Source organism: Cavenderia fasciculata (genome assembly GCF_000203815.1).
Source record: "Cavenderia fasciculata unplaced genomic scaffold Scf_ET2XIPL01COFD4-5, whole genome shotgun sequence".
In the NCBI taxonomy this organism is placed as follows: Eukaryota; Evosea; class Eumycetozoa; order Acytosteliales; family Cavenderiaceae; genus Cavenderia; species Cavenderia fasciculata.
The window spans coordinates 141,864-155,521 of record NW_004457695.1 but is presented as its reverse complement, the minus strand read 5'-3'; the positions used below and the strand labels follow the sequence as shown (position 1 = coordinate 155,521).

The window sequence follows — 13,658 nt, the reverse complement described above, 5'->3', positions numbered from 1 at the left end:
TTTTCGTTTAAAATGCCACAGCAGAACATGCGAATGTTTTCTATCCCTTTAGATTTCTATACAAATAATTTCTGATTTTGAAAAAAGCAGGTCCGATTGGGGCTATACATCTCCATCGAAATTGAAAACAGTTTTTTGATGCTTCAGTGGGGGATATGTTTGTTGACGGTTTGAAAATAGTTCTAAAATAAATAAAAATGAGTTGTTTCATCGCGAAAAATGGGGTTTAAAACTATTCAACATACTCTTCGTCATAAACTCGGCTACTACTTAATATTTCCCCAAATTCTTTTGTTTCTTCTGGGGTTGTTTTATCTTTCAAAAAAGCATTCCTAAAAATTAATTTTAATTAGTTAATTGGGAAAGTAAATTACCAAATATTGTCTCTTACCATGGTTCAATTGATCGAAAATCTTTAATATTAATTTCAAAAAAAATTATTAATGGCTCCATCAATCAAAGATTTGTACATATTAATTGGGTCTGCCAGGTTTCGGGTCGACAAAAACTTTTTCTCAATCATTGCATTTAATAAAAATTCTTGAAAGGACAAGATTGGTTCTATTGATTTACCATCTCTTGACACTTTTCCACCAACTATTTCTACTTTAAAATTATTAGAATCAGCTTGTTTTATCAATTTAAAATGCTCCCAGTCTTGATCCCATTGAAAAGAAAATAACAACAATAGATCTTGAATATGGTTCTTTTCTTTAGGGATGAATTCCAAATTTGAAGTACCCCAAACTCCCATTTTAAAATTTCTAGGTGTGAGAGGATTGGAAGGATGATTAATATCTAAATATTTTTTTTTAGGTTGATCCAATGGAGGAAAATTAGAGTGTATATAGCTAGGTTTCTTTGCAGATATGTCTAGTTCTTTGCTTTCTGATTGTTGTTGAAATTGTTTATAAAAATTTTCAATATCTGTAAAGCAACTTGAACAAGGGAAGTGAAGTGTATAAAACACATAATTGTTGTTTCCATTTATATCCAATGATTCTTTAATAACAGATAACAAACGGTACTCTGAATGAAATGAATTGTCATTTTGATTTGAGGGGTTTTTTGTTGTTGTGTTACCCCCTGCAGTGTTGAAATCTCTTGTTGTTTTAATCCCTGATATAATTAATATTTGATCTTTTAATTGGATTTTTTTTTCTATTCAAGAAAGAGGTGGTTAATAAAGGAAAAGTCCAAAATTCATAGTATTTACCTTTGTACAAAATAATATTGTTCATTTCTCCATCTTGATAAATTGTGGTCATATCATCAACCGTATGAAATTGGATATACTTATTGATAAAATTTCGTTCCTGTAAAGGAATATTCTCCTTTACAAGGGATTTAGAATTATCAGGATTCTTATCTTGAGATTTTATAATAAAAACAAATCCTCTTTGTGTTCCTCTTCCATACATTAAATTCAAAACGGTTTTACATTCGAAACATAAAAATGATTTCCGGAAGGAATAAATCTCTCCAAATTGTTGATAAAACACATCTTCGGGAGTTGAGTAAAGTAATTTGATTAAAATTAAAAAAAAAATGATAATTATTATTTTTTTATGCATTTTAAAATTGTATATTGTCAATTCACAAAATATGAAATGATAATTTTGTACAGATTAATATCAGTGCAAATGAACAAAAGAATTTTTGGGAAACAAATAAATTTAATAATAAAAGAATAGGGCGAAAAAGGATATTTTACAACTGTGGTAATTACACCCTATCAAGGAAAAATTTTTTGATATGATAATAAAATAATACATTATCGTACATGAGTGGGATTTCCTTTTATATTCTGTCATATAAAAACTGCAACGGTAGTCACTCTCAGAATGACATAAAAATGAATTCCTAATTACAACCACTGTCATTTCCATGCAACAGCAATTGTTTGTTAACAACTAAAAAAGAAAAAAAAAAACAAAACACAAAATTTATATTTCGATTTTTGATTAATATAATAATAATACGGCACCCTGTAATATTCTTTTTATTTTTTCCTTTTCTTTTTGCAATGACAGCTCTGCACCGATTAATTTCAATAGTTTTGTGTCGTAACATAGTAACAAGTAGATTGATATTCAATTATGTATATCGGTTGAATAGATATCAACTAGATTGTATTTATTATCCTCACTATAGATTGGATAACTATGACTTTGTGAAAGATAAATTACAATATTCATGTCCTCGCCTGAGAGAAATACTATACCAAGAACCATACAACATCAAACACATAGCATTGGATAGAATAACACCGTCGAGTGCAAAGAATAGTATTCAATCGTATCGATGGTTGGATGACATCAAAGATAATATCTATCTGCAAGCTAGATTCGGTTTCAAATCAACTCTTATCGATAGTTTGTTGAAATTGGAGCAACAATATAGTCGTTATATTTGGTTTGATAGAAAGAATAATGATAATCTTCAACAACAACAAGAAAGTGGTGATAATAATAATTATAATGATGATAATAATGATAAAGTGGAGAAGATTGGATTTGTACCAAATCTATTCAAGATAATAGAGAATGCATGTATTGGTGAACGAGTAGATATAGTTGAATACATCTATCACAGATACCATCGACACCTTCCAGAGGTAATAATGTACATTTATCAATCATCGATCATTCACGGACCATTGAAATCATTTCTATTCATCTATCAACTTCATCCCGATCAATCATACATTCGAGAGATAACCAACTATGCAAGATTTATCGATCAAGATGTATTGTTGTATTATTTATCTAATTTTGGTATACCTTCTTTTGGTGATGAAGAAGAAAACTATAGAAGCTATAGAAATCAACACCTTCCACCTAGTTGGTATTATACATCACCTAGTTATGATGTTGATAATATTACAATATCTGATATCATCATTGATACTTGTCAATCTCTTGTTAATAATAATAATCAAAATAATTATAATAATTTGAACATTTTTTACAACATTGACACATATCGAGTGGATGTTGTTCATTATTTACACAGCATCAGAAAGGCTTGTTTTAGTGCAGTCCGTGACGCAGCACAGCTATATAACTTTGAAACATACAAATACCTATATTCAGTACATCGAGGAAGGGTCTGCGACTATCTCTACAAGATGTTTCGATTTATAACACTAGAGTGTTTTAAAATGGTATTGGAGTCATATTTAGAAGTTGGCTTAGTCCCACGACAAGAATATATAAAGAAAATAATATCAAAATCACGAATAGACCTATTGGAATATCTAATCAATCAATTACCAACACACCCATTCTATTTCTATCTTTGGCAATCAGTTCGTGCTAAAGATCACTCGATGGAGATTGCTAAACTTTTAATATCAAATTTCGAATTTAATAGACACAACAACAATAATAATAATAGTAATATAGATTTCATAAAAGATTGGGTTCGGATTAAGTTTAATAATTGCAACAAAGAAACAATGATCTATTTATTAAACAAAGCAATAGAATACAAATCAATTGGAATATCAATATACAATCCAAAGGAAGAAGAAATAATGGATTTGAAAAGGAGCAATGTTGATATGGAAATTATAGAATTAATTTATCAACTATTTCCTTCTCCTCCTTGTGTTTGGGTGAATATATCAGAATGCATCAACTCGGTGGAAATGTATCATTGGTTCAAGAGTCATAATATCCAAGAGTTGGATATTCAATGTTTGAAAGATTACTCAGTTAGATCACACAACAAAGAGATGATTCAATTTTTTTTTGTACCAGGAAAACTACAACAAGAAGACTGTGATACAAATACTTCAAACTATTACTTTACAAGATTTGTACAAGACAAGGAACCCAAATTGGAAGATGTAACATTTTTCTATCAAATACTTTTCAAATGTTATAAATACAACTATAATGCACCTCTTGAACCAAATCAACAAGAATATGCAGACACTGCCGATCAAATAATAGCAAGAACAATCATTTTAAAAAGTTGGATAGAATATTTCTACACACACTTTCAATACGATACATTGAAATATCTTTTGGATCAACTACACATTATAGATAGAAATATCTATCTCGGATATATCATATGGCGTTTGCCATTGTATGAACATCTATCATTGGTACCATACCTCGCTGATGAATATATATCGAGTACAGAGGCAAGGAAAGAAGGTGTTCCATATAATGATCATTTTAAGTCGGTAGTTGGCAATTATAATAATCCTTTTGGAGGCCCATATTTAACGAGTAAGGATGAAATTGAAAGAGATCATCCAATCAACAACTTTAATACCAACAAAACATCAATAATTGACAACAAATACAAAGATCAAGTCGTGCTACTTCATGATTCAATAGTCAGACAAATCAAAACAGAATACTTTATCAAATCACATTGTACCAAAGATAACGATCACAAAGATATGTTGGATAGTATTATTTGGCAATACGAGGATGGATATCCATTTGAAAACAGTCACAAACGATCATTACAACATGGATACATTGATATTGTTAGATTCTATCGATACAACACAACAACAAACAACGATGATAAATCAGATCAATATGAATTGACCAATGACCTTTTAAAAGGACTATTCATTAAAAGTTTAGCATATTCCAATCACATATATAACCTGTTGAGTATTAATAGGTATTAATCATAATAAACTAATAATTAAAATTAAAATAAGTTGTGTTAAGATAGTTGGCTAAACTTTTTTATTAATTATTATCCTAGTCACTTTTCATATTATCAATAAATTTCTTTAATCTATTAAAATCGCTTTGGGATAAAGTATTTTGTAGGAAATCTTTTGGTATCCAATAGGGTGCTGGTAAGTTTGGTAAAATTTTGGATTCGTCTTCAGTATCGACATCAAATTTAACCAAGGCTTGATTTGAGGGATTTAAATTTGATTTTATGGGGGTGTTTGAAAAGAATTGGGTTAATGGGTCTCTAATCACCATCTGAATACCAGGTTCCGTATCCTTGTCGAACCCATAAATAAGTTTGATAGGTAGGAATTTGTTCTTTCCATTGTTGACAAGAAAATATAATTGATCCATCAGTGTTTCATTAAATTTCTTATCATTAAATTCGAGTCTGATTTGGCGAGCAGCCATGACCATAGATGTTTGAGTGTCAGAGAGTTGAATGATTCGCCAATGGCGGGAAGAACTGTTTCTGGTATCGAAAAACCCTTTTTTCTCACCATCGTACTTTTTGGTCCAAACCTTTACTCTGATGCTTTCGAAATAAGAATGACTATTATAAATTATAAAAACCAAATTAATATTTAGTATTTAAAAAATACTATACTATATAATATAAAGTGCGTTGGGGTGATGAGGTTGTGTCAAACTTTACTTACTGGTCACTATTTTTGATAGGTAATATAGGTGGTATCAACAAATATGATTTGAAGTAATTTTCTGGTGGATGATTAATAATCTCTCCCTGATCCAATGTATGAATAGAGTATATTGGAAACTCCCCAAGATTTGTGGTTGTGCAATTTGGATACAGTCCAATCATCCATTTAGGAAACAATACCTTCTCCCCTGTTTCTCTAAAAATGATATTTTCCACTCCAAAACCTTCTTGTTGCTTATCATCCATTTCTTTTGTTGGGATCAGGTTGGAATTGATTGCGTCTCGACTATATATTGTTGTACTTCTTTGTTTGTTCTCCAATTGGGAAACAAAGCTGGTTTTGAAATCAGATGAAAACACCAAATAATCAAGTAGATTTGGGAGTTGATATAAATCCGCCTTGTTATAGATGTCTACAGAGGGAAATAGTCGAGCATCCAACGATGATGTAATCTTGTTGTTTTCTTTGATTTGAATAGAAAAATGGTTGAATGAGTGGTTTGGTAAAGATTTTGAGATGAACCAGATCCATTTCTCTTTGATGGCAAAGTCAGGTACAGCCTCTTGATAGTCAGATTCCTTGCTTGCATATAACATATAGGTGTTGTAGGCATTCTTCCACATTTCCTTTACACTTCTATTGCTTTTTGTCATCCAATCCAAATGTATGAGAGATTCTATTGGAGACAATTCGTATTCAATTGGAACCTGAATAGGTATAAAAATGAATAAATATAAAAGTTTATTAGAAATGTATCGGGTATATACTTACAGGATTTAAATCCACTGACGAGGCCCATGTACCAAAATAGGTAGGTTCACCATCATTTCCATATGAACCTTTTTTTTGTAAATAAAAAAAAATTAAATAAATATTAAATAATGATATAAAAAGTTTGTTTTTGTATTGCTTTCATACCTAATTTTCCTCCACGAGAAGTCAACGATGTCTTTTGGAACTTGTTGCTACTTTCACTTTCATCTTTGTTTTCCTCTTGCTTTCCATTACTTGAACTGTATGAGGCACTGGCAGACACTACTTCTGAAGTCACCGATGCCTTTACAGACATGTCAATCTGTTCTTGATAGTTTGACTCAACTTGGGACTTGGTTAACTTTTCATTAATTGACTGTACAACAGATAATTTTCCACCAAGAACCACCTTTTTCATGAAATGTGTGCCAAACTTTTTGACCAAACGATAAAAGTCTGCTTCATTATCGGCACTTTTCAAATCGTTAATAAATGTTGGGTTGAATGGGAATTTGTTTAATTTGATAGCCGATGTTTGGCAAACAATTGACGACTCAATAATTGTTCCTTTCGACTTTTGTTCCAACGATCTAGCCTTCTTGACAGATGACTCTTTGGAGAAAGCAGCCTCTATTGACACTTGAACAATTCCAGCAATGTTTGCACCAGCATTGGCAGACGTGTCAAGTTTGCTCTTCTTTTGTTTGTCTGTTTTCATCTCAGTAGACGATGAAAATACTTCATTTGAACCATGGTATTTACATTGTGGTCTTGGTACCACAGACATTTCTCTAAATAAGAATAAATAAAAAAACTGTAAGTGAATTATTTTAAATAATAATAAAATAAAATACATTGGTAATTACCTTGGTGATTCATAAAATATATTTCTATATGGATCCTCGATAATGTTCGTCTCCATGTCAGAGCAAAAGCCAAAATGAAATATAGGATGGGATACCAACTCTCCGGTTACAATATCAACACCAAATGATAGGTGTTGGTATCCTGGCAGACGCCAGGTGTGCTGATTGAAGATGAGCATACCAATAGTGTCAGAGGTCTTACGAATGGATGGTGGGAGACCGCCAGGTCTGACAGTCAGTGGTGGGCATCTTTGGTATAAGTACTCGTTGCAATCTTGGAAACATTGATTGTAGTTTTTTTCATCGCAAATCCCATTGCCACAAAAAATATCTGGAAATTCATGACTTTTAATGCCAAAAGGGTCACATGTTTCATTGTTATCTTTTACACCATCACCACAAATATTTTTGGAGTACCTTGCAATTGTGAATGGAATGAAGGTATTGTTGTTGTGGTGGGGACTGTATTTGATGGAAAGTGATTTTTTAAGGTTGTTTTGGCTTATTATTATTATTTTTAGATGATTTGTTTTTGTTTTTGGAAGATAAATGGTGTGTTTGATTTTTTGTAAATGTGGACCAGAGTTGATATAATTTATAATTTGATTGTTGTTGATTTGAACGATTATATCTATATTTGTTAATTCAAATAAAAATGATATTTTTCCATCAAATGGATTTATAAAATATGATGACAATTTAATGTTTAGATATTGTTTGTTGGAGTTGATGGATGAAGAGTAGTGTGGTGATAAGGTTGTTGGACATGTTGGACACCTCTTTGATTCCATGAGGAATCCAGAAAAAATAGTGGATCGACAGTCTAAAGGGCAAGAGAAGTGATCTTCCAAATGTGGGGAACAGTGACCGTCGCCACAATGTTGTTTGGTGTCATCACACAGATCCACTCTATCTTTGTTTTCGACTGTTGATAGCTTGTCGCACATTATCATTGATCTTGATATGTTTCCATTGATTTGAATGGTGGAGGAGGTAGTGGCGATTACATGACGATGAGTTGAATTGGACAATTTGATATTTTCTATTGTGGCCTTGGAATTTAGGAATACTAACCCTTCGCCATGATTGGCAACTTTGTTGTCAACAAAAGAGCATTTGTTTGAAACAAGAGACGAATCATTGACAAAAATAGAACCATAATGTGATCTACAAGAGTTGATGTCAACATCTTCAAGAATGACGTTGGAGTTGACGATAAAGATGGCACTGCCATATGAGGCCGAGCAGTTTAAAAGGGTGACACTGCGCAGTTCGACCTGACTATTGACAATGGAGATGCCTCTTCCAAAGCCCCTACAATCAATTGTAATTTTGTGTTCAGAAATGTTGGCACGACTAAACAGAGGCATATTTAACATTTGGTGGTCATGATTGTTCATGGCATAAGGATCGTAGGGTCTAAATAAAAATATAAAAAATAAAAAATAAAAATTATTATTATTATATTGTTCTATCGATCAATCTACATATGTAGCATGCATACTCAATTACCAAGTTTAGTCCCTCGATAACAATATCATTTTCACCAAGGTATTGTCCAGGGTGAAGGTAGAGGATGTTGGCAGCTCTCTTGTCCATTTGGGAGATCATATCCTTGATGCCATCAGTGTGGAGGATGTCAATGAGCGGTGCTGTCTCCACATTGTTTGGTGAGTAATAATAGATTTTGCCTGATACTAGTGTTGTTATTATGTACAAAACTAAAAAAAGATTAAGATTATAGATTTTCATATTGTTGTTGTAATATTAAAGAGGTATATTATTTTAGCATATATACTATAGTGATTATAATTCAACCATCAATAGATGGATACATTTCGCTATAGTGTTTTTCTTACCATGGTCAGCGCAGCACAATCGTGATGGTTATAATTAGAGTGTAGACACTAAAAGGGTTAATAGTAGTTTTGCATCCCTAAAAAAGATCCCCATTTTTTTTATTTTCGTTTCAAATAAAAATAGAAAAAGAAGAGTAAAAAAAGGTGATTGGTTCTTCGAACACACATAAAATTAGATATATCTAGTATCTATCAATACGCACTCATCAGTAGCTCAACATACACATTCATGTATACGTTTTATCAGCTGATATATATATTACACGCAATCGTGGGTGGGGATAAATATATATATATATTGCATGATCTAATCAGTCAGTCGACGGCAAGATTTATGGTCAATAACAAAATGACATGATCGATTATTGATATACATCATAACCATCATCTCATTATTATAGTAATAATCACTATAGTAGTATACACCATCATCACATAATATAATAATAATTGACTATAATATAGACTATACAACAATTTATTATTATATTATATAATTTATACAACACCAATCACCATCTATTATTAAAACTATTAGTTACACTTAAAAAGAAAACAACCAAATAATATTATCATCAACACAAATGTTATATACACCCATGCAACAAATGTTTATACTTTTAAAACTACTAGTACTCGTCCTATTGAAAGTTTCAATTTCAATTGGAACTTCAAATACAATTTATGTCGATTCGTTGGATGTGATCAAACAACATTTCTCATCATCATCATCATCATCATCTTCTTCTTCTTCTTCTGGTCTACAAATTTGTGGTGACCTAACCAACAAATGCAACAACCTCAAGGAGGCAATCTCCTCTGCCAAGGCAATTGGACAGGAACAAGAATTGGAAATCATCCTTATGAATCAATTTTACAATCAATATGAAAACACCGAATTAGATATTAATCACTTGAACTTGGTCATTAGGTAAGCTTTCATTATATAAAACAAATTGGATTATTTTTTTTTGTTAAATATATTAACAAATTTATCATTAATTTTTTAATATAGATCAATCGACTATAGTTATATTGATTGTAGCAAGGTGACATATGGTTTCAAACTAACAAAATCCAAAGTTAAATTTATCAACGTTGGCATCAAGGAATGCATTTCATTGGTTGGAGGAGCCATCTACTCGTACCAATCATCAATAATTGGGGAGAATATGGATTTCTCTTTAAATTTGGCATTTACATCTGGAGGTGCAATACAACTAATGGATTCATCTCTGATTTGTACAGATTGTACATTTGAAAACAATGATTGTTCTCTGTCAAGTGGAAAGATGATTTTTGCCTTCAACTCAAGCATCAACTTGAAAGCCCCCAAAGGGTGCAACTCAAAATTGGGTTCAGCAAATGATATATACCTTTCTCAATCACAAGGGGTCATTTACAATCCTTTATCGAAATCACAATTTGGAGTAAGATGCACCAGTGATTCAAAAATGCTTGTAAGGGAGGAAAAGCAATTGATCCCTATCTGCAACACGGTGTCATCTTGTTCATTTTCATCCATCCTTCGCAACACTCAATTTGCAAACAACAATAACAATAATTGTCTCAACAAAAAGTGTCACTTTTCTGGTTCCTACATCTATCTTTTTAATCTCTGCCCATTTGCGGCGAATAATATTCAACATTGTCCAGTCGAAGGTTTCCCAAAACCTCTTCAAAATATTGGTACTATACAGATTATTACTTTAATTAATGAAAGTCTAATTTAATTCTTTTTTTTTTTTTTTTTTTCTTTTTATTAGGATTTGACCAGTTGATCACCTCAGCAACTCATTATGGGTTCATAAAGACATTTATTGAACCCTTGTCATCATTCTCAGTCAAACCAATTAGAGTCAAGATATTTGGACACAATCTTGGGGTTGGTCTCAAAATCAATCAAAACCAAACCATTATAGATTCTCTCACCCCCAATCAAGATTTTGACCATATGATACAAATTCCATTGTCAAACAGACACCACACAGAAATATTTTTGGAATTTAGGACAATGGAGACACCATCAAAAGCATCACTTCATTTTGAGTTCATTGATCCAGTAGATTTTTCCCACATTTACTCAAATGGTAATTATTATAGAGTTGATGGACATTTTAATTTAAATTAACAAACTAATATATTTATTAATTATTTTTAAGAAATTGATAAACCATCTGAATGTGGTCAAGGGGATCGTGTTTGTAGTGGTATACCAAGTGATTGTATTCTCAATTGCTTTGACCAAATCGGAACAAATTGCCCTTCCCAAGTCGATCCTTTGAAAGTATCTCATCTACCTAAATTGGATACATTATCATATTTAATGTAAGTTTAAACAAATGTTATACCTATTTATCTATTTTCTTTTTGTTAATTTTTTTTATTTTAAAGGGACAACCAATATTTTTTTTCTTTACCAGGCCTAATTCATTTAGCACATGGAGTTGACCTTAAAACTGGTGACGAAACTGAAAATGTTGTATTTGACTTTGGCTATTGCAACAACTCGAGTTTTAAAGTTATTCAAGATGTTGCAAGGGGTGTGATTTATAGTGTGCCACCAGAGTTTGACGTTGAGCTTGTCCCATTCTGTGAGAGTGAGAGCAGTTCTAAAATGTACCAATCATCTCGCCAACACCAACGTGATTTGGCAACACAAAGTGGCATGAGCGCGTCATTCTCAATTGGTGGTGGAGCAAAATCGTATTCTGCCTCGCTGGATGCTGCCTACTCTAGTAGCCAAGAAGTTCAGACCACGTCCAACCAAGAGACCAAGAGTGGTGGAACCACCTTATCCACCTCAATAAAATGCTCTATCTCCTCAGTCTCTCGAAATGCCATTCGATTCCATGTATCTTTTATCCAAGAGCTTGCAGAGATTACATCTTCTCAGGAAATGATTTATTTTATAGAAAAGTTTGGATCATTGTACTATAAATCTGCTGTTTTGGGTGGTAGTTTGGAATCAATCACAACAACTCAAACGTCGTCATTGAAGACCAACAACCATCTGGATGTCAAAAAACAAGCTCAAGCTTCTTTCTCGGCTCAAATTAGTACGCCCTATGGCGGCGGTGGTGGATCTTATTCCCAAGACGATGAAAGTCAAGATGTGCAAGACACCAACGAGGAGTTTGAACGCTCAACGACAAAAAGTAAATTGTTTGTTAATGGTGGGTCACCTGGATCTTTTGGTCCCGACACAACCTCACCCAGCTCATTTAACGAGTGGGCAGAGTCAATTGACCAAAGACCTCAACCAATCAAATACGATTTAGATATAATTGGAAATATCATTCCAAGCTCTTGGATACTTCCCAAGCCAATTGAAAATTATACAACATATCAAGAACTTTGGTTTGCTGGGTATCATCTCTATGTCACCAAGGATCCAGTCCCTCTTCCAGATCCAAATTATGAGAGAATGAATATACATTTCTTGGCCAGCACATCACACAAACGAACACTCAATGACACTGAGCGTCAAATGCTTGGTCAATTATTTTGGACTCTTACTTGCCATTCAAACTCGTCTGTCAAGTTGGACATGGGACCATTCGATCTAAGTGGAGCTGTCAACTGTGCAAACAACAAATGTTTAAAGACATTTTCCATACCTTGGGTACAGGTTTGGGAAATTGGACGCTTGAATATATCGTATCTCGACAAAAATCAAAATATGGTACCTTTAAATGTTACAAATTATTTCGATAAAATCATCATTCATACCATCACAACAGCTTACTCGAGAGGATATGTTTTTGTCCCCAACATTACCGAAACTACTACGTGGATTGAAATCAACACTACCATATCACATCCTATTAATTCAACAACTATTAATACCGTTGTAATAACAACCACCACAACAAATAGTACCAAACCACCAACAAAATACACAGTCACCAACTTAAATATTACCAACACTACAATTTCTGATGCTCTACAGACCAACACCTCATTGGCGTTGAGTAACTTTACCACTCACGATACCCTACAACCCCTCCAACCCCTCAATAATGCTTCAAATAGTGGTCATTTGCATGTCTACTACACATTGGTAGGTGGAAGCGCAGGTATGGACCACTTTGTGGTTGTGAGTGGGACCAGCGGTATTCGGTCCCAGCTTATTGGTGGCTCAATGGATGGATCTCGACTAAAATCCTTTCACCACATCTTGGATTTTGATGTTGGATCAATCCAATCTTTTTCTATAGTCAATTCTGCACCAAGTTCTAGTGGATTCGACCGACCAAGGTCCTCCGATCCCATACTGATTCTCAGATTTTGTAGACCACAAAGCATTGATTGCACTGAAAATATTGGAGGTGAAAATCTATCCCTTCTTTACATTAAAATGTTCTCGTCTGCAATCAATGGAACAAATTCTGCTTCTTCACCATTTGATAATGGAGTTACCTATACTATGTATCCAAATACTGGTTAGGTTTTTTTGAGGGCATACGTATACCCTCAAGTTGGCTTCTAATTTAACTAATTAAAACATAAAATAATTAAAATAAAAATAATTGATTAATTAGACTTTATTATATGCAAAAGACATGCTTGGTCGATACATTCCTTTGGTTGCTGTTATCCAAACGTTTTGTAATGCAAGTCAAGTTTCTTTTCAACCAAAACTATAAAACCAAATAAATAAATAAATATATATAAATATAATATTAAAAATGGAATCTCCACGAATTCTTAATTGGAAGTAGGAACTTTAATAATTGAAAGTTTAATATTATTAAATTAGACCAAACTTGTTCCAATCATCTCTCATCTTTTTTGCTTTCT

At 32.7% G+C, this 13,658-nt stretch overlaps 4 protein-coding genes across 4 annotated transcripts; 2 read left to right on the top strand and 2 right to left on the bottom strand.

The window, feature by feature from the left end:
• Positions 1-40: 40 nt before the first annotated feature.
• Positions 41-1,883, bottom strand: DFA_07647 (uncharacterized protein; the record flags this gene model as incomplete). The annotated part of the gene is made up of 6 exons (XM_004355091.1): positions 41-56; positions 246-332; positions 392-413; positions 574-1,119; positions 1,217-1,369; positions 1,823-1,883. The coding sequence occupies 6 exons, from the start codon at positions 1,881-1,883 to the stop codon at positions 41-43; spliced, it is 885 nt and encodes a 294-aa protein (XP_004355143.1).
• A 143-nt stretch (positions 1,884-2,026) lies between these two features.
• Positions 2,027-4,660, top strand: DFA_07646 (uncharacterized protein; the record flags this gene model as incomplete). The annotated part of the gene is made up of 1 exon (XM_004355090.1): positions 2,027-4,660. One exon carries the CDS (start codon positions 2,027-2,029, stop codon positions 4,658-4,660), a length of 2,634 nt encoding a protein of 877 aa, XP_004355142.1.
• A 76-nt stretch (positions 4,661-4,736) lies between these two features.
• DFA_07645 (uncharacterized protein) lies at positions 4,737-8,607 on the bottom strand (the record flags this gene model as incomplete). Its single annotated transcript, XM_004355089.1, has 6 exons — positions 4,737-5,268; positions 5,375-6,084; positions 6,149-6,216; positions 6,296-6,921; positions 6,997-8,415; positions 8,501-8,607. 6 exons carry the CDS (start codon positions 8,605-8,607, stop codon positions 4,737-4,739), a joined length of 3,462 nt encoding a protein of 1,153 aa, XP_004355141.1.
• An 856-nt stretch (positions 8,608-9,463) lies between these two features.
• DFA_07644 (uncharacterized protein) lies at positions 9,464-13,305 on the top strand (the record flags this gene model as incomplete). The annotated part of the gene is made up of 6 exons (XM_004355088.1): positions 9,464-9,786; positions 9,871-10,544; positions 10,622-10,945; positions 11,018-11,183; positions 11,250-12,934; positions 13,076-13,305. 6 exons carry the CDS (start codon positions 9,464-9,466, stop codon positions 13,303-13,305), a joined length of 3,402 nt encoding a protein of 1,133 aa, XP_004355140.1.
• Positions 13,306-13,658: the final 353 nt, after the last annotated feature.